Here is a 21168-nt window from a genome sequence, read left to right as displayed (position 1 = left end):
TCATAAAAGATTCCTGGCTGGCAGGCCAGGCAGTAGCTAATTAGTTAGCTACTATACGAGAGCAGGCTTAACCAGGTCAATCCGGCCTGTGGATACTTCAACATTTCTCCATTTTCTACCCACACAGACCAACGCGGTGTGCAAACACATGCTCTAGATCGCACACATTTGCTCGTCTTTAGTGCAGTTTGCATTGCAGTCGGATAGTTTCGCACAGCTCCGTGCTACAGAGAGCGCTTTCCAGCAGCAGCAGACACCTGGATTTCAGCTGCAAAAGCCAGCACCTTGGATTTCAAATACACGTGCAGTTTGGGATAGCATACGTCTCTCAACCTGTGTGCAGAATGGCGAGACCTTCAAGGTAAGCGCGCTTTGTTGGTCTCTTGCTTTACAGCAATCGCAGGTTCGCACATGATGCGATCTGTATGTGGGTCTCTCCATGTTTGCTAAATGCTAAGTGGCTAGCCAGCATTTTTCTACGCGTGTTTACATTGCGACCCAAAACAGCGAAAATCACACGTAAACACGTAGATTTCCATCTCTTTACACGCATATAGATTTATTTTCATGAAAACCGTGGCTACCTCGGTTTCTGCATCCCCAGACGTGCGTGTGCTAACCGCAAGCATCCAGCATCAAATAAAAAAAGCGGGATAGTAGTTCACGCTGGTGGCTAATTAATACTATACAAAAACAACCAGCTAGCCGTCGTCGCCAAAATTAAAAAACACTCGCTTTACGACCATCTCGTAATTTAGCGGAAATGTGGTAACGTTAAACTAAAAACGTATTGCGGTGTAAGTTTGAGGTGTTTTCCACAGTTAGCCCCGTGAGCATTAGCGTTAGTTTAGCGGCGCGTGTTTGAGCAGCGCGTTGCGCGCCATTACTTCACACACACGACTCCAGCCGTTTCTCCTGCAAACTTGTTTTTAATTAATGCACTTTGGGTTCGGATCTGGTTTAGGTCAGAAATCAAGGCCCCTAGGTGGGTAATCAATAAACGTGTTTACGTTTCGCGATAAATATATATTTAAACGCGCCCAAGCTTGTTGTTTTCGTAACATTAGCGTTTGATAAGTGCCAACGAGCTCAAGTGACATTAACATGTTGTTTCTCATCTGTCAGACCGTGTCTTTCATTTAATATGCGAGTTTGGGAGGGAATGCTGTTCTCGTCGGTATAAATGATGGATTGAGGTGGTCCTGTGGGCAGTGAATATAATCTGACCTGCAGGGCCTGTAGTTCAATGCCCCTATCCGAGCACAGAGTCCCTCCCTCCTCACACTGCTGCTGTTGGCATGGCAATTAACCGACTCCAACATGGCACCCCTGTCTCCTCTGCCCCTTCAGTCAAGCTGCACAGCTTTAAATTGAGCAGTTTTTTTAATCTAAATTAGATTGTATAATTTCGAAATTTGAGGCAAAAACAGAATGGTTTGACTTCAGTTTTGTGAAACTATACATATAAATATCTGCATGAAACAGAAACAGCGGACGAGCTGAATGAGACTCAGATTCACTCTCTGCCAGCAGGTAGCGCTTAAACCCTTTCCTTGGTTTCCGCTGTAAACAAAGCAGCGCTGCACTTATGAACTTTAATATGCATTATACAGAGGCAAGATGAAAAGAAAAAATACCATCTAAACTTTTCTAAAGACAGTAAGTTCCCCTCAGACATGCATTCATATAAACTCCTACCCCTAATTGAATCGTGATTTGTTTAGCATCTCAACCGATTTGAATCGTCACATATTTGAATCGATTTTCAACCGGCTTGCGGTTAATCGTTACATTGCTAATAATAATAAAAATACTCAACCTCAACCAGAGCTAAATGTTTTATTGTTCCTCTCACATTAAAAAATGTACAATGTAGAATAGGCCTCTACATCATTCATTATTATTTTATGATTATTGACATTGGAATGTGAGCACTGAAGCGTGTAAATGCATTAATATTGTGACATTAAAATATTCATATAGATTGAAGACCCCTGTAGTGAACTAATTTTTTAGTTCATAGATAATAAATGATTTATAAACGTGCTACTGAATGTGTGTTTGTTATCTTGTGGGTCATTGATCCAAACAAAGATGCTGCATACATGCAACATGAGCAGTTTTTTTTATCTAAATTAGATTGTATAATTTCGAAATTTGAGGCAAAAACAGAATGGTTTGACTTCAGTTTTGTGAAACTATACATAAAAAATATCTGCATGAAACAGAAACAGCAGACAAGCTGAATGAGACTCAGATTCACTCTCTGCCAGCAGGTGGCGCTTAAACCCTTTCCTTGGTTTCCGCTGTAAACAAAGCAGCGCTGCACTTATGAACTTTAATATGCATTATACAGAGGCAAGATGAAAAGAAAAAATACCATCTAAACTTTTCTAAAGAGAGTAAGTTCCCCTCAGACATGCATTCATATAAACTCCTACCCCTAATTGAATCGTGATTTGTTTAGCATCTCAACCGATTTGAATCATCACATATTTTAATCGATTTTCAACCGGCTTGCGGTTAATCGTTACATCGCTAATAATAATAAAAAATACTCAACTTCAACCAGAGCTAAATGTTTTATTGTTCCTCTCACATTAAAAAATGTACAATGTAGAATAGGCCTCTACATCATTCATTATTATTTTATGATTATTGACATTGGAATGTGAGCACTGAAGCGTGTAAATGCATTAATATTGTGACATTAAAATATTCATATAGATTGAAGACCCCTGTAGTGAACTAATTTTTTAGTTCATAGATAATAAATGATTTATAAACGTGCTACTGAATGTGTGTTTGTTATCTTGTGGGTCATTTACTTTACTTTTCATGTTCTTTGTGCACAGGAATAAAAGGGTTGTTGACTATGCACAATTCCAGGAGTCTGACGATGCAGGTAAGCTCCTCTAATGCAAATATTTATCCTGTTGCATACATCACCATTGTGTTTCCACTTTACAGAGTTCCCACAGTCAGGAAACATCAGGGAGATTTAAAAAATGTTTTCCTCCAGGTTTGGAAAAATCATGAAAATGCTCAAAATAAAAAATGATGGGAAAAAGTGCTCTAATTAATGTTAAATAATGACACCGTGCTGCATTAATAGTTTAGTAGATGCAGTGTTGAATGTGCTTTGAAGTCGTGCTGTTTTCTAACCTGATTCAACTGAATGACTTTATACAGATGAGGAATATGGAAAAGAATCGGATCGGCCTGAGAAAACCTCTGTAAAACGCAGGTCAGTCTGTTTGAATAATTATTATATTGTTAAATATTAATGTGTAGCATCTGAGATAGTAATAAATGATTGCTATCTTATGAAAGCAAAAAAATTGTAAATGGTGGTTGTAAAAGTGTGATGTTTCAGTTTAAGCACCGCTGTCTCATTTGCATGTATTTATTTTAGCGCTCCTCCATTTGAAATGTTATTTATCAGCTGCATACATATCCATCACACTGTTTTATTTAAATTCATGTATTTTCTCTGAATTATTTTAAATACCCTTAAAAATAAATGCTGTATTTCTTCTCATGTAGTGATGATTCTCGAATCAAGGACCACAAGAGTAAGTCAATTCTTATGTTACTTTTTTGCCATCATTTTATATTAGGATTTAACATTTAATTATAATTTTTTTTTAAATACTTTATTTAGTTATTGAATATTCTGTCAAAATGCTTTTTCATTCCCTTATTCTAGAGGAATTCAGTGATGACGACAATGACTATGGGGAGAATGAGGAAGAAGAGGATGATGGTGGTGACAGTGATTTTGATGCTAAAGAGGCCAGCAGGGGGAGACGGACAACAGCTAAACGGAAAAGGGCTGCAGGTATTACCAACATAAACACTGAATGAATGCTTCATTCATGACATAAAGTCATGTAGTCATTTTTGATAACATTAATGGTGTAAGCTACTTTCTGTGCACGATTGACATTCAGCCTTGTAAATGTTCTTATATTTTAGATTCTTCATTAAATTCTAAATATGTTATATAAAATATGATAAATCAAAATAATGGCTTGTATTCGTCAAGTGGTCATCTGTGTTATTTTAGTGTCATTGAGACTTTTATACTTTAAAAAAATGTTTTTTGAGTTTATGTTTGTGTTTCTGTTTTCATTTAAATTTTATTTAAAGTTGTAATAATGTTGCTGTGCTTTTATTTTTATTAGTTTTTTAAAAATATATCTCTATAGTTTGTAGTTTTTATTTCAGCTTTAGTTTTAGTCATTTTAGCACATCAAGTTAAACTAAATGAAAATAAGAAAAGTTTGTTTGGCAACAAGCTGATATAAGGGTTTTTTCATATTGTATTTCAATTAAGAGCTTTTCATTTCAAGTAACAAAATGTAGTGTATAATGTTAAATAAAAACATCCCACGTCACAAACTTTGCTGTCAGTAGGCAGTGATTAATATCTCTATTAAATTCTATCCAATATCTATTGTAAATAATAGTTTAAATGACATGCTTTTCTTCATTCGCTCTTTATGCTGTTAAAATGCTATTTTGTTCTTTTATTCCTCTTTACAATGTCAGCCTGCTCTCGTCTGTAATGTTGCCACTCTAATTAACTTGCTTTTATTCACTTAAGCAAAACCACAGTAACATTTTTATGCCTGTGTTTGTGATTTGTTTATGCATTTTGCATATTCATGCGGAGTTAACAAACCTTCAGCTTGTGTTAATTAACCATGCATCTGCTCTTTTGACGCACAGATGACAGTGATGATGATGATGGTAAGGTTGTGAGGAAGAAGGGCCGGCAGGTGCGTCAGGCTGCCACTAAAGCTGCATCCAAACAGAGGGAGATTCTTCTTGGGGATGGAGGAAGTGAGGATGAGGAGGGAGAGGAGGAGGAAGATGACAGTGACGTTTACACTGGGGGTATGTAGAGTATTATACTTGAGTCAAAATATTTGAAATAGACGTTAGCTAACAGTGAGATACTTGTTGCTTTGATTCATACTTCTCTCTTCTGCTCATAGAGGATTCAGGCAGTGATGAAGACTTCATGGCTGAGGATGACGATGATGACAGCGATTATGGCCGACCCAAACGGAAGAACTCAAAAGTGAGCAGAAGCAAAGACAAGAAATCCCCTAAACCCAAGATAAGGGCTTCAGGTAAAGCCACCAATAATCCTACCATCAGAAAGGTCTACTGTAACACCTTCCTAATTAATCGCTTCCTGCTCAAATTAATTTAGAACTTCCTCCAGATGCCTTTAACCGTCACAGTTACAGTAATCAAGTCAATTATCTTCTCCCAGTGACCCGAGGGCCCAAGAAGAGGAGAGGAAAACGTCAGACGAAGGTGAAGAGAGTTGTGAAGAAGGCCTCGCCTAAAGCCGAAGATGAAGATATCGAGAGCAACAAGGAGGAAGAGGACGAGGCGCAAGAGGAAGACAGAAAGGAGTCGCCTGCCCCCAAGAAGACGCAGGATAACGAAAGCGGCGCCGAAGGAGAGGAAAACAATGACAACGGTGAAAAGGAGGAGGAGAATGAGAACGAGAAAGATAAAGAGGAAAAGGACGATGTTTCTGAGGAGGAAGCTCCATCAGGCGAAGACTGAGCTCTTTCGCTTGCTGGTGAACGTGTCTGTTATCTGTTTTTCTTAACGAGGAGCAGTAGGATTTAATTCCCACAATACTCAAAGAGTGTTTTGGATGTTTGTTATGTCTCTCAGCTTGTAAATACCATATCTCAAAAAACTAAATCTGTAAAGTATTATCAGACTTATCCTAAATCTGTACGGTTTGGCCTAATCTTGAAATGCGGACTTTCATATTAATATTTATCAATGTTTCAATTATTATAGCTTTGCCGAAACCGTTTTGTTACAGCTGACCTTCAATGTATAACAAAGGATGAAGATGATTTGCCCAAAAAAATGCAGATTATACTGTAGGCTCTGTAGTTTACTTTCGGGCACCTTAAAATTTTTCCAAATGCATTTGAAAAGAACGCAACTGCTTGTTAATTCCCAAACAAACCATTTTTGTGACTTTTAATGTACATGATCTCATCCCAGCTGCGTTGACCAGTGAAAAACCACAGGCTTATAATGAGCATATACGCTTGTCGTCATGAAATGCACTGGATTGTTGTGGCTGCAGTTCGGTCACGTGATTTCCTTGCTACATCGACTGTACGTTACATAGCTCTAGTACGCTACTTTCTCCCACTCTCCGTGCAGTTATTTCTTGATTCAGTCTAGTAAATCAGCTTTTTTCCGTCAGCATTTGAACTAAGATGACTTTTTCTATGGTTGTATTGAACCTCTTTCATGGTTAGCATGCTTTCATGTACGTCGGTGGGTGGAGTCTCGGGCTCTGATGTAAGCCTTCAGGATGAGTGATGTCAGAAGTGAGCTAGTGAAAACCTTATTATTGACCTCTGTGATGCTTCATGTGTGCATTTTCTTAAGAATATTTGACGCTTATAGATGCCTTTTTTAAATGAGCGGTCCGTCGAGCCATTAGAATGGTAAAAACGAGCTGAATTCAGTGCACACCATCCATAGCTTTCTCAGCTGCATATGACCATTTTTATTGCTTGTATCTCCATCCTAACCTGTAGCCTTTCAGTCTATATCATAATTTATCCCAAATAAATGTTTGTTTTAATTACGCTATTCTGATTTTTGTAAAATTTGTTTTACAAGGAAAAAATAAAATGTATCTTTAAAGAAATCTAGTGGTTGGTGACCTGTTCTTCACTTTTTTACAGCATAAACTTTTGTTAGACTGTAATGGAAATGACATCATGATGTTTTACTAGCTTCTTTCAGATTAAAAACTGACATCCAGATGTTTTCTTCAAGTGCTGGATGAATATAGTTGAAGCACAGCTCCTTCTTACAGTTCTTACAGGTTTGAAGAAGATCAGAGAAGATTGATCCCCTGATGTGCAGCTGTGTTTTATGGACGTACGGTTCCTTAAGCTATGCTACTTTCTTTTATAAACAATACTGTACATCTCAGGATGACTGAATATAGTATCACGCATGAAATCAAAGCAATAGCTTGAGAGAAACACTGGTTTTTCTTTTACTCCTCTTTTATCTGTTTCCATGCATGTAAGATGCAAAGAACTTGCTGGAAGAGTTCAGCTGAGCAAGATTTGCTTTTATACAAATTGAAAACTGGCAATGAGCCGGTGTGAATAAATATAGATTTAAATTCAAAGAGACAGGATAGTCTGTGCATAATCTGATGTTTTATTCGGACCCAGAATAAGGCGAGATGAACATCACGGAGCGCTAAACACTCTGTGCAGTGTATGTTTCATTCATACTCGAAGCCGAAAGTCGTGTGAGGAAATTCCTAATATGGACAAAAACGTCCAGCTATGGCTGTATGAAAACAGTTGTTTTCAGAAAAACAGAAACGTTTGGAAATTTATTTGATCCAAAGTACAGCAAAACAGTAACATTTTGAAATATTGTTTTCTATTTGAATATATTTTCAAATGTAATTTATAGTGATTTCAAAGCTACATTTTTTGCATCATTACTCCAGTCACACTATCCTTCAGAAATCATTCTGATAGTCTGATTAATATTAGAATGATTTCTGAAGATCATGTGACACTGAAGACTGGAGTCATGATGCTGAAAATTCAGCTTTGATCACAGCAATCATTTTAAAATATATTCAAATAGAAAGCAGTTATTTTAAATAGTAAAAATATTTCACAACATTACTGCTTTTGCTGTACTTTGGATCAAATAAGTGCAGGCTTGGTGAGCAGAAGAGACTTCTTTATAAAACATTAAAAATCTTACTGTTCAAAAACTGTTAACTGGCAGGTTAAATAGATTACAGAAATGCTATATTGTAATGTTTTTTATATATATATATTATTTCTGTCCCCCTCACTTCTGAAATGATGGCTACGCCCCTGCAATGACCTTCAGCCTTTTTGAGGGGATTTCTCAGCAGTGCACAATAAAATACTTAATGGTTGTCACATTTACTATTATTCTGTGAATTTTTGTGGATAAAACAGAGTTCAATAGGAATTCATGTGATCTGTAATTTTGCATGAGAGCTCAAGATTAATGCAGATTTTGTGTTGTATTCAAGTTGGTCATGCAGATTCACCACGCTGACCGTCTGTGTGAGTGAGCTGTGCTTCATGCATTGTTACACTACTACTGACATTTAAAAAAAAAAGGAAACATTTTGCAGATTTTTAACCAAAATTTCGCTAGTGTGACTGGACCTTTAGGATGACAACCATTTTGGGACAGTTCACCCAAAAGTGAAACTTTTCATAGTGAGTATCATTTACTCACCCTCATGCCGTTCCAAACCTGTATGATTTCTTTCTTCTGTATGAAGCCCCACACATGACATGCAGAGGCAGAAAAAAAATAGAATTCGTTTCCACGACTTAATTTGTTGCCTTGTTTCAATTAAATCATCACCAGAAATTAAGAATTAATTTGTGACCATTTTGTACTTTGTTCCTTATTTTTAAATCAAAATGAGGGAACAAATTAGTACAACACGATTTAAGAAAACGAGAAAACAGTTTAAGTTGTGGGAACAATTCTTAATACATGGCCATAATTTCACTATAAATAATTCTTCATTTCTGGTCATGATAAATATATTTTTATTTGCATGTCATAGGTGGGGCTCTGTATTTCCGCAGTACACAAAAGGTATTTGAAAGTTTATTTCAAATGTTTTAACTACAATAACACAACATTAGGCTCCAGTGACCTTCATTGTATGGAAAAAATGAAAAATTTCATTTTTTTTTTTTTGGAGTTGTAAAGAATAAAAAGTAATACAGGTTTGGTTCAACGTGAGAGTGAGAGTGAGTTATTTAGCATCTGACCTCGATCATAATTTGTCTAGGACACACATGCTTTATTTATCTTTGCAGAACACATGAAGTTTACACAGCAAGGTGATGACATGGTGAACAATAATTTATTGCAAATAATTGTTTGCCTTATCGTGAGTTTATTTATTTTCATGTAAATACAGTACATTTCTCCATGAACCTCCATGAACTCCAGCCCAAGACCAATTTAATCAAGAAAAAAACTATTTTGAATGACTAGGAAAGTTCTAGGAATTTCTGCATCAGGTTGGTGAATTGAGAGTTTAATCTGGTATTTCATTTAGTGTTAATGATTTTTAGTCTTGGGTAAAGTACAAAACTTTATACATTTTATGCCATAAATTACTTAATTCCCCTCCTGTAATTAAAGATTTCTCACATTTGTTAGTCTTCTGTTCCAATAATATTCATAATTTAGCCGTCAAGATTATCTGCGAGAAACTGAACATCAAATAAACAAAAAATACATATATACCAATACCAAACGTAGCAGAAATACATAAAAAACATATTGCATCACTATGGTTTCTGTTGTTGTTGTTTTTTGTTTTTTTTTACACAAATATGATAATGAAAGCACACTGACTGTTTACAGTTGTATTGTTAAATATTTCCAGCAGGTTATGACCCATGAACGGTCTCATCCAGAGTCATATTTAATTGATTCAGTTTGTTTTACAGCAACTTTCTGTTCTGGAGCTGCTTTCTCTGAAGCAGGTGGAGCAGGTGCTGGTGACGCTTCCACCATGGCTGCTTTTTTAGATGCTCCTGAATGATGAACACATTGAGCCAGAGTCATATAATGTTGTCCAGTTTACTCAAACAGTATTAATATCACCAGTTCACCAGTACATAAATGATCACCATGTAAGTTTGATGTTTTTACCTGTGAGATTTCTGTGGATGCGGTTGCACAGGATCACGCTGAGCAAAAAGAGGAAACCGAGGCATCCAGTGCCCAAACCACACACCAAAAAACTGTAAGTGCCTTTTTTCTGAATTAGCTAGAAGAAATTTGCTCAGGATTATTTACTTCCTTAGAAAATCTTTCCCAAATATTAAAGCAGGAGCCTAAGAACTTACTGATCCAACCAACACCTGCAACGTCATCTCACCCATTCCAGCAGTTGTCACTAAGACTGTTGTTGCACATCCTGAAGAAAAAAAGAGAAAGTGTTTGTTTGGCTTCATTTGTTCATAATTGTGGGACCATCTGAAGAATTTGAAGTCAAATGTAATAAATACATCTATCTATCTATCTATCTATCTATCTATCTATCTATCTAATTGTTTCAAATTAAGAACGTCATTAGATATGGTTTTGTCATATTTTCTCACTCACTTTTGGGGTCAAATTTGAATTTCTATAATGATAAAAACTAAGAAATCCATACATTCCTAATATAAAATAACAAGTATTTGTAATTTAAAGTCTGTAATATAAATTCATAATATAAAATTATTTAGAATTTATAGAATAATAACAATTAATAATAATAATTATTATTATTACTATTATGGAATATATAATATAAGAACAATATAAAGTTAAATGTCTCCACCATGATATAAAACATGAAGTATGTTTGTGTGTAATTTACCGCGGTACTCTAGGATATCCTCGGTGTAGGCCACTAGGCAGGGGAAAACACTGCTGATGAACAGCCCAAGCAAGGTCGTCCCAACAAACAGAAACACTCTGTTTGTGTAGAGGATCAGTAACAGCAGCAACGTTACAATCACACCAGCCTGAAGAGAGAGAAGTGAGAGAATTCACATTCAACAATCCTACATCATTGATTCATTACATACTCAACAGCCACATGCTGTATTTCGAATAGCTGATAGCAACAGGGGAGCAGTATAATAGTAAATAGTTAGTTTGAGTGGATGTGTACTCTATAAACATGAGCTATATTGTATTACAGAGTTTGATAATAGATTACCAGGTTCACGACGAGCAGATGCACAGATCTGAATCGGTATGACAGCGGGATGGACACCAGTCGTCCAGCAGTGACAGCTGCCCAGAAGATACAGTTCAGGTATGCTGCCATTTTAGCGTGCAGAGACATGGGAGCTGAAACAGCATACGTGTAAACAAATCCGGCGTAGACCCCCTAAAAGTCAGGTTCAAGGGTCAATATTAACTTGCAGTTCTCAAAAATATTCATTAAAATAATTAGTCTCTTTGAGCTCACTCACCATAATACCTTCCGTCATGAATAACACCAAACCGCCTAAGATGTGGATACCAAAAAACGTGACCGGTAACCCACGCAGGCTACCATTCATACAGCAGCTGAAGATGTTTCCATGTCCTCCATGATGAAAACCTAAGGGGATCATCATAAAAAAAAATAAAACAAGTTGTCATGAAAGCCGTAGCTCAATAACTACCAGAAGCCAGAAGTTCAATTGTATAAATGGTTTTACATGTTAGTTTCAGTCACCTACACTACTGTTTAAAAGTTTTAAAGGCTCAGTAGAATTGTTTTTGAAATAAATTAATCATTTTATTAATCAGGAATGCATTAAACTGATCAAAAGAGACAGGATCTTAATCTTTCACAATATTGTTGATTTTACTGTATTTTTGCTCAAATACATGTAGCCTTAGTAAGCCTTCAGTGATGTGTTAAATTAAAAGGATAGTTCGCCCAAAAATGAAAATTATTTTATTAATTACCTTTCCGGGTCTGGGAACATATCAGTTGTGTTGCTGTTTATGCAGTTTCAGAGAGCTCTCGGATTTTATCAAAAATATCTTAATTTATGTTCCGAAGATGAACGAAGGTCTTACGAGTTTGGATCGACATGAGGGTGAGTAATTAATGACAGAATTTTCATTTTCGGATGAACTATCCCTTTAAGACCGCTGTTCACTTGTACCTGCATCGTCTGGTTCAGATATTTCTGTGCCTTCTGGTGCTTTAGTCTCCATGGCCAGCTCATCTTTGTCCAGCAGACGTGGTGTGCTATTTGGGCAGAAGGGGAGCAGCTTCTCTTGGTACATCAGCACAAATACCACAATCGGCACGGGCAACTAGGAGAGAAAAACACTAGGAGTTCTCACAGAGACCCAAGACCTTTTGCACACCCCACACAGGGCTATGCATCAGCTTACATTAATCAGAGCCATGATCCAGAAGGCGTACGCCACGTTGGCCTTCTCCTCCACCGGCTCTGAGAGCGGGGAATTCTCAGCGAGGATTACAGGTGACCTGAAGCTGGATCTGAAGTGGTGAATTATCTCTGTGGCATTTTCTGTGCTATTACTGCCCAGGCAGTGCTCTGATATGAAAGGGTCTGCAATCAGGGGGCTCACCAGAGCACCAAGCCCAATGAAGAAGTGCAGTGCCTGGAAAGAGAGTGAAGACACAGACAGGAGACTCAAATTAGAGCTGTCAATCTAAGGTGTTAATTTAATAAAAATTTATTATAAAAGATATAATACATTTAATTATGCCCCTATACAAACCACATTCCCCTCCCTACAAAAAAGGGGAAAAAAAGAAAATGTTGCATAAAATAAAAAAAGGAAAATATGGCACAAATTTTTTGCATTGTGACATTAATATCAGGTAAATATCAGATAACCATATCACCCCAGTTTTCATAAAGTGTTTAGTATTTTCTGTTCTTTTAAAGGAATTGCATTATTGTAATAATGTTATTTATTATACTGTATCACAGTAAAATACTGTTTGCAAAGATTTTTTATTAAAATAAATGATTTAAAAAATGTTTAATACATTTTAAATTTATATAAATTATGATGATATTAATAATTATCATTTATTATAATGATAATATAAGACTCCCTATTTTGCATTACAGTTATGAGAATTTTTTACTGCTTTATTCTGTGTTTAAAATATTAACAGGATGAGGACTCAAGGAGATTTTTATTTTTAAAATTTTATTTTATTTTATTAATTATTTTTTATTTTTTATTTTTTTATTTTAGTGCTGTCAAATGATTAATTGTGATTAATCGCATCCAAAATAAAAGATTTTGTTTGCATAATATATGTGTGTGTACTGTGTAAATTTATTATGTATACATAAATACACATACATACAGTATACAGTATTTTGAAAATATTTACATGTATTTACATGTATATATTTATATCCATATAATTTATATTATATATAAATATATTTAATATACAAACATACCATATTTTTCTGAAAAATATACATGCATGTGTGTGTATTTATATATAAATAATAAATATACACAGTACACACACATATATTATGTAAACAAAAACGTTTTGGATGCGATTAATCGTTTGACAGCACTAATTAATTAATTTATTTATGGGGATAGAAGATTGTCTTAAATCTCACAAGGCCCTTTCTTGCATTTCTTGATTACTTTTCACATAATTCCATTTGAATTAGGCTACATCTTTTTCCACTTTACAGGACCATCACTGACCCTATACATTAAACAAACTTTCATACCAATATAACTAGTCGAACACTGTAAAGAACTGAATGTATGGACTAGCACCTCTCCTGCGTGAGATATATGAAGATAAATGTCTTTCCTCACCTGTAGAAAGATAGCAGAGTCTTTCTTATAAATGGACACCAGTTGGATGTTTGCAATAGTGTCGATGATGCCCATCGCCAGGCCTGACACTGCCATAGCAAGCGCCAGCAGCAGCACATTATAGCAAAGTGGGATGATAGCAAAAACCACAGTATTTATTATGTGTATATATAAATACACACACACAGTATATATTTTGAAAATATTTACATGTATATATTTATATCCATATAATTTATATTATATATAAATATATTTAATATACAAACATACCATATTTTTCTGAAAAATATACATGCATGTGTGTGTATTTATATATAAATAATAAATATACACAGTACACACACATATATTATGTAAACAAAAACGTTTTGGATGCGATTAATCGTTTGACAGCACTAATTAATTAATTTATTTATGGGGATAGAAGATTGTCTTAAATCTCACAAGGCCCTTTCTTGCATTTCTTGATTACTTTTCACATAATTCCATTTGAATTAGGCTACATCTTTTTCCACTTTACAGGACCATCACTGACCCTATACATTAAACAAACTTTCATACCAATATAACTAGTCGAACACTGTAAAGAACTGAATGTATGGACTAGCACCTCTCCTGCGTGAGATATATGAAGATAAATGTCTTTCCTCACCTGTAGAAAGATAGCAGAGTCTTTCTTATAAATGGACACCAGTTGGATGTTTGCAATAGTGTCGATGATGCCCATCGCCAGGCCTGACACTGCCATAGCAAGCGCCAGCAGCAGCACATTATAGCAAAGTGGGATGATAGCAAAAACCACAGAGATGATGAGGGAGGAGAGGAAGAGAGCGATGAGGGCCCAGAACAACCTGAGAACACAAGAAACAGCTCGAAAGCTTGATTATTTGTTAATTATACCTCTTTATTTCTCACATTTTTGCTTTTGTTTCAAAGTATCGCCAATTACAATGGCTAATGTTTAAGATCTGGAGCAGCTATCAAGACAGCTAAGTGAGCTCACCACTTGATATTCCACAACATGATGTTTACCTGCATTTCATAGAGGGTCTTAAATTGTATTTTATTTCTGTGCTTTCATGTGTCTGACAGCAGACAGTTAGTAGTAGCGCTGCACAAGTAATTAAAATGTTTGTATCTGAAAAACTCTGAAATGTTACAAAAGTGTATATTAAAATAATTGTAATTTTTAGTTTTTGAAATTTTTAAACAAGTTATAAATAATCGTATAGGTTTTAGCTTCAGCTTATGGTAAATCACAACTCAAGGGTTTGTTTGATAGACATGGTGACAGTGAAAGCATATTTTATTGCAGTGTTCAGATCACATCTGTTGAGGATGTCAAGAAGTTTCAGGCTGAAAGCTGACATGAAACATTGCAATAAATCTGTGTTAAACTATAAAGCGGCCATAATAAAAGGTCAACCAACATCTGAGATTCACAAGGTTAATCTTGAAAAAAGAGGAAAGAGGGACAAAAAGTGCATATACTCTCCAGGCAGGAGTGTAATCGACTCTGACAGCCTTTTACTGTGTCTGATGTGAACTGAATATCTAAAGAGAAACTAAACCAAACAATGGAGTAACGGAGAGTTTATCTTGATGCAGATGTCCATCTCCAGTGGTCTCCTCATACAGTTTCTCAGCAGAGACTCACTGCTCTACTCACGTTTTTGTGAAAGCTCCTCCAATCGAGCTGCCGATGAGCAGGCAGAGCTGCTGGGAGAAGAACACCCAGGTGATCTCCTGTAATGTGGAGCCAGTCTGGCATTTCAGATCTAGGATCGTTGGCCCCAGAAAGGCTATGCTCAGTCCAAAGCTGAAGAACACACTCCAGTATGTCAGTGTATGTTGACAGTTCCTTCTGAAAAGTGTTAATATACGCTCTTCAATTAACATAGCGTGAAAATCTCCAACCAATTCCACTCACAGCTGTAGTTCTTGGAGTCCTGCTGTCTGGATGTTTCTTTCTATGGGTTTCAGATTATTTACTTAGATGACAAATCACAGAATAGAGGATCATTTCCCGCTTTTATATTCCTTCACTCCTCCCATTTCATGAACCTTTGTGCAATGCTTCTGAAGTTAATGCCTAAAAGCCACCTCTCAACAGAGCTCTTCGAAACTGTCAATGATTTTCAGTTCAACTGTCAATGATTTTGATTCTCAATGAGAGTTGTGGATCACAATGTGATCATCTGAACACGACTGGACCACTTATATTACATCACAAAGAAACAATTTCCAAAAGAGCATTTCTTACTCATTTCTAAAGGTTGGCTATAAATACTATGATTGTGGCTCTTCAATTTAGTATGAATGGATTGTTACAAGGTTTATATCATTGATTGAAGTTTATTCTACAAAATAATTCAGAGAGCCAATGGGACAATCATTAGCTTCGTAAAATAACAAAGTGTTACTTATATACAGTACTTGTTAAACAATGGCCTATGAACCCATCCTAAGGTTTGTTTGAAATGTCAAAACCCATATGTTTATAGGGTCCTGGTGAAGACCTGCATGTTTAGATGCATGTCCCTTTAAAGCAAAAAAAGTTTTATAAATAAATCATGAAAATTCTCTCACCATTTACTCACCCTAGTTTCAAATCTGCATGATTGTCTTTATTCTGCAGAATATAAAAATATATTTTAATTAAAGATAATTAAATATATGTATTTGTATTTTTTAATGATTAAATAACTAACTATATTTATTGTATAATTCATTACATAAAAACGCTATTCAAACATATTAACTATATTTAGAAACATACTGAAATCATATTAAAATAAAAATTTATATTCTGTCATTATTAACTTGCCCTTGTGTAATTTCCAGCCTGTATGAATTTCTTTATTCTGCAGAATACAAAAACATATTTTAATTAAAGATATTTTAATTAACGATAGATAGATAGATAGATGGATGGATGGATAGATAAGTTTTTAAAGTTTTAATAGATTAATCACATTTAGATACTGTGGAAATAAAACTATATAAATGCAATTAATAATCGGGTTAAACATATAAATAACTACAAACTGCAATAACGTTTATTTTAAAATTCACACATTCAAGGACTCCCATGCAGGGTTCTGTGGACCTACAGTCCAAAACTTTTACTTTAACTTCTTGTATTTATTAACAGAGAATATTTTTTCTTGCATGTACACTCTTAAAAATAAAGGTGCTTCAAAAGGTTCTTGAAGCGATGCCATAGAAGAGCCATTTTTGGTTCCATGAAGAACCATTCAGTCAAAGGTTCTTTAAAGAACCATCTCTTTCTTACCTTTTTATATTCTGAAGAACCTTATTTCGCAACAAATAACCTTTTTTGATACAGAACGGTTCTTTAGATGTTAAAGGTTCTTTATGGAACCATTTAGTCAAAAAGGTTCTTCTATGGCATCATGAAGCACCTTTATTTTTAAGATGCTTCATTATTAATTTCTCATTGTAACTTGCAACTTTTGGGATTGTTGAGCTGCATTGAGTTCTGCATTTAGCTTACACTGTGTTACACTGTATATGGTATAGTGAGAAAAGAGGAAGCATTTATATTGCTGCAAAGCAAATATATTGAGTTCTTAACTCAAAAATCAAAATACTGTATGCCCCGCACCAAATCAAGCAGTTGCACTACATGCTCTCAAATCTGCATATCCTGGTTGCCTTTCGGGGACCCATTTGGGAGTTTGCAGGAACTCCTATTTCTCCTAGCAACAAAAACCTTTCAGTGGCTGTCAACAGCAAAACCATGATCCACTGATGTAGCTATTTTCAAACATTTATTGGGCTCACGCGCACATGCATGCTGATTTCTTCTTTATCAAGTCTGATTAGATAACAATAGCCAGTAATGCTATGAAACCAAACAGAGAGCAATCTGATTTAGAGAGTGTATAAAATGGCTGTCTTAGATCTCAGAGGAGAGGAAGCTGATGACAGGTGTGTGCTTTTAGAATGGACATTGATTAACACGTTTAAACACTTTCTCACTTCCTAAAGCTAACTGAAAGTGACTTATTGGAAAGTAATTGCAGACTAAGACCTCAAATATGTCTGACATTCTGAATGAGGACATGTTAATTTTCAACATAGCTATCATTCTGTGAATTGCAGAATGTACTTTGTGATTATAGAGATCTGAGGATAAGTAGTTATATTTATATATTCGGCCTCAGTCATATGGCAGCATTAGAAGTAGGAGGCCTCATTTGTCTCATCAGCATGGCGCAGCTCTGAAGCATCAGAGACCAAATGAAATTGATTGCAAAATGATTGTCTAACAGAGGCTGCAATTTGTCAAATCCATAATTATTATTAATGCATCACCCTGTTGTAATCAGATACCACATATTTTATTTGCCTTGCAGTTTTGGCATCAACTGCTGTACTAAAAAATGGATAATTAATTTATCCACATTTAATGGTGGAAAATAGTTTAAAATAATTCCTAAAAAAAGCTTTTTATATTTATCAACAGATAATGTTCCAATATCTCTTGAGCAAAATTAGATAACTGTTTGTCATATTTCAACATGCAGCATTCCGGTTAATTATTTTTCAGGCATTCACTCAATACCACATATGGCTATGACTATTTAGACTTGAATATGACGTGAATATGCAAGAGCATTGGCTATGAGCACCGGTTAACCATTGTTGCATTTTAATGACAGGATGATATGTGAAATGCAAAAGGTCATGAGACGTTAAAATTTTGCAAATTGAGATGAGAAAGGAAAACCTATTATATGTGACACACAAACGTGTGCTTTGTTTGCCCTCGTTTAATCTTGATCAGCTTAGTTGTATGGGACCCTGAATCACTACACAGTTTTTCTGAATTGCTAAAACACATTTCTCGAAACCATCACTCATTTTCTCAAAACCAATTTGTCAAAACACAAATCCAAATCTTCAAACTAAATTCACAGAACCACTGACTCTTCTGGCAAAATCAAACAATCGCTTTAAAACCATTTCACCTGTACACACATTAGTCAATATGATCCGCACTGCAGATCATTCATTAGACACTACATCAAAAAATGGAGAACACAATGTGCAGTGTGTGTGTGTGTGTGTGTGTGTGTCTGTAAGTTCTTCCACCCTAACGTGGTAGCCTTACAATTCTACACAAGAATATATTGAAATGACCAAAATACAATGTATAAAAATAAACAGCGTAAAATACATGTTGTAAAAAAATTAGTCCTCTTCCACTCTTCTTTAGCTGTTCTTTTGAACTTTCCAATTGATTATATGGTGGCCACGGAGAATCAGCTAAAATTAGGCTGAACTCTATGTCCTGCCTTTGTCATTTCATACCCAAGAACATGATCAATCACAGCAGCTTTCATCTGAAATTAATGTTCTTGGTATTGCTCTTCATCCTCCTCCTCTTCCTCCACCTCGTATATGCACTTTTTCTCTATACCTCTCAGATTGCTATCCATTGTTGATTGATGCACCCGTGCCATCTGTGCACTTTGAACTGGCTTATATTTACATAGAAACAAGTGTGAACAATTTTTAATTATTGTGTGTAAACAATGACAGCTGTGTTGCAGTTGTGCTCATGTTTAGGGTTTTGCATCACAAGTTCATCACAGTGTAAATTGTGTTTTAGTGAGTGAGAATGTGTTTAGAGTTTTGTAAAAAGAGTGCATGAGATCTGCAAACAGAGTCTAAACTGCCTGAACTGGTTTTGCAGAAAGAGTGATTCCTTTGACAAATTGGTTTCGGCTATTGAGAATTTGGTTCAGAGAATGGGGTTTAGTGTCTTAGCAAATGTGAAAAACTGCAATTATTGGTGAAAATAATTGTTATTTCTCTTTGTCTCCACTAGATGTCATAATATAGTGACATCTAATCAATGAAGTCGTGTGAAACAAGGTAAAAAATAATTTTATACAGTAACTGAACCTTGGGGAGCCATTTTATTATTAGTTTTTTTTTTTTTTACGATTGCTTACACACTAAAATCAATTCAAGCCATGGAGGAGGCTTGTGACCTAATTAATGCAGGGTCTGTGCAAGGATGGATTCGCCATTCAAGAAGATTCTTCCCTCACTGTCTTGTGAGAGAGGACATCACCTGTGATGTGGACAAAGTGCTATGGCTAGATGATGTTTAGGGTTTTTTTGTGTGTTTGTTTTGTTTTGTTAATTTTTTATGCTTCTTTTTCTCTCCACAAATGTTTTTGCTGTTTATGTACTATATTCCATTTAGAATATGTTCTGATTTTCAGTGCAATATGCAACCTTTGAAAATGCATGGCTGTATTGACTGATTTTACAATGTAATATATAATAAATATTTTCATCAATGTACAGTACTGGTCTTGTGTGTTGTGTTTGGTCAATCACGTACTTTAACAATATTTCTGAAAAGATCAAACCCAGGCTACAGTATATCATTAGAAAAGTAGAAATGTTACATATGTTTAAGACTGAGCACCACAGTGAGTAAGTGGTTCAAACAGAATCAGATTGTATGAACCGTGTGTGTGCCATTTTGTGGCAAAATTGGGTTTTGTTAAATTATTGTAAAGTTTTGAATGAAGTGCTTCGTTTTGCAAAAGATCTGAGGTGTTTTGCTACTTGTGTGTGTGTGGATGCGTGAATTGTGTGTTGTGTTTTGACAAAAAGAGCCTTGTTTTTAAAATCGTGCTTAAGCAATCGTAAAAAAACGGTAAATTACTCACAGCTATTGCACATATTTAATTAATATATTTATTGTCATATTACTATTATCAAATTCATAAATGTATTTTAAAGTTTAAAAATCTGTTTAAATCAGAAAATAGAAAACAGGAAATAAAGAAGAAATATACTTAATAATATAATAATCATAATAATATTGAAACATTTGGGCAAAACTATTTTCATGATTTTAAATAGTAACTGAGCCCTCTGCAGTTATCATGTGTTAGGGTTTGAGAAATTACCCATGACTTGTACTATTTACTGTTTAACACTATTTTAAATGCTAATGATTGCAAATATTACATTATGAGTATTGCAAATATTTAATTCACACACACACACACACACGTTTGTGTCACATATAACACGCATGCATGTTACATTTAATGTTTAATGTTTTACTTTGTAAAATCTGTTAAATTTGATACCAATAATATATTGAAATAATATTTAAATATTTAAAGAAAGAAACAGCTCTTTTGCATTTTTCAATGTATAAATGTTTTTTATAATATAACATTTACATTTTATATTTTCTACATTTAGTCAAATATTGAAATATTTTGGGGAAAAAAGAGAAAAGGTACAAGAAATAACTCTTTTGCTTTTTGGAATTTCAATATTTTTTTTTACTGATACAGCAGTACCTGACAAAAGACAGAAAGTCATACTTTAGTTGTGTCATTGAACAATAATTTACTAATTCCTCAGTCAGAACTATTTACACACACACACACACACACACACACACACACACACCTCACAAACACCCAGACTCTTGTCCTTAGTTCATCCAGACATGTCTGCTGATATTTGGTATGGGCGCCATGTCAGTGTTGTGCAGCTGGCATGACCCTCCTCCCCTGCCTGACATTTAGCAATACATTAACTCCCAGCAAATGCACTAATGTGTGCGCACACACGTAAACTGAGGATAATTAGAAATCTGTATACAGAATAATTGTTTGACTCTTCCACAGTGAATTTTTAATTATCTCACAC

At 35.2% G+C, this 21168-nt stretch overlaps 2 protein-coding genes across 3 annotated transcripts; one reads left to right on the top strand and one right to left on the bottom strand.

Annotated features, from left to right (window-relative positions):
- Positions 1–16: 16 nt before the first annotated feature.
- LOC107560904 (nuclear ubiquitous casein and cyclin-dependent kinase substrate 1-like) lies at positions 17–6497 on the top strand. Of its 2 annotated transcripts, none has more exons than XM_016245194.1 (8): positions 17–361; positions 2856–2905; positions 3193–3247; positions 3547–3575; positions 3710–3841; positions 4735–4902; positions 5007–5141; positions 5288–6497. In XM_016245194.1, the coding sequence occupies exons 1-8, from the start codon at positions 345–347 to the stop codon at positions 5587–5589; spliced, it is 888 nt and encodes a 295-aa protein (XP_016100680.1). In that variant the 5' UTR covers positions 17–344; the 3' UTR covers positions 5590–6497. The 2 variants fall into 2 exon arrangements, with proteins under 2 accessions (XP_016100680.1, XP_016100679.1); XM_016245193.1 differs by having other exon boundaries at positions 19–361; positions 5004–5141.
- A 3019-nt stretch (positions 6498–9516) lies between these two features.
- On the bottom strand, positions 9517–15345 carry LOC107560864 (major facilitator superfamily domain-containing protein 4B-like). The gene is made up of 10 exons (XM_016245137.1): positions 15116–15345; positions 14099–14297; positions 12004–12237; positions 11769–11922; positions 11082–11212; positions 10823–10996; positions 10478–10625; positions 9960–10030; positions 9763–9880; positions 9517–9644 (listed from the first exon to the last, which is right to left on the bottom strand). Exons 1-10 carry the CDS (start codon positions 15343–15345, stop codon positions 9517–9519), a joined length of 1587 nt encoding a protein of 528 aa, XP_016100623.1.
- Positions 15346–21168: the final 5823 nt, after the last annotated feature.

Source organism: Sinocyclocheilus grahami, unplaced genomic scaffold (assembly GCF_001515645.1).
Source record: "Sinocyclocheilus grahami isolate Dianchi unplaced genomic scaffold, SAMN03320097.WGS_v1.1 scaffold747.1, whole genome shotgun sequence".
Classification (NCBI taxonomy): Eukaryota; Metazoa; Chordata; class Actinopteri; order Cypriniformes; family Cyprinidae; genus Sinocyclocheilus; species Sinocyclocheilus grahami.
This window is presented reverse-complemented; position numbering and strand designations above follow the sequence as displayed.

What these genes read in the sequence shown, in the direction of transcription:
- LOC107560904 (XM_016245193.1), top strand. An exon ending in CCAGGAGTCTGACGATGCAG is followed by an intron (nt 2,906 to 3,192) that starts GTAAGCTCCTCT and finishes GACTTTATACAG; the next exon opens with ATGAGGAATATGGAAAAGAA. An exon ending in AAAACCTCTGTAAAACGCAG is followed by an intron (nt 3,248 to 3,546) that starts GTCAGTCTGTTT and finishes CTTCTCATGTAG; the next exon opens with TGATGATTCTCGAATCAAGG.
- LOC107560864 (XM_016245137.1), bottom strand. Translation starts at nt 15,345, where the DNA reads ATGTTAATTGAAGAGCGTATATTAACACTTTTCAGAAGGAACTGTCAA. An exon ending in TCATGACGGAAGGTATTATG is followed by an intron (nt 10,997 to 11,081) that starts GTGAGTGAGCTC and finishes CCTGACTTTTAG; the next exon opens with GGGGTCTACGCCGGATTTGT. An exon ending in ATCTGCTCGTCGTGAACCTG is followed by an intron (nt 10,626 to 10,822) that starts GTAATCTATTAT and finishes CTCTCTCTTCAG; the next exon opens with GCTGGTGTGATTGTAACGTT.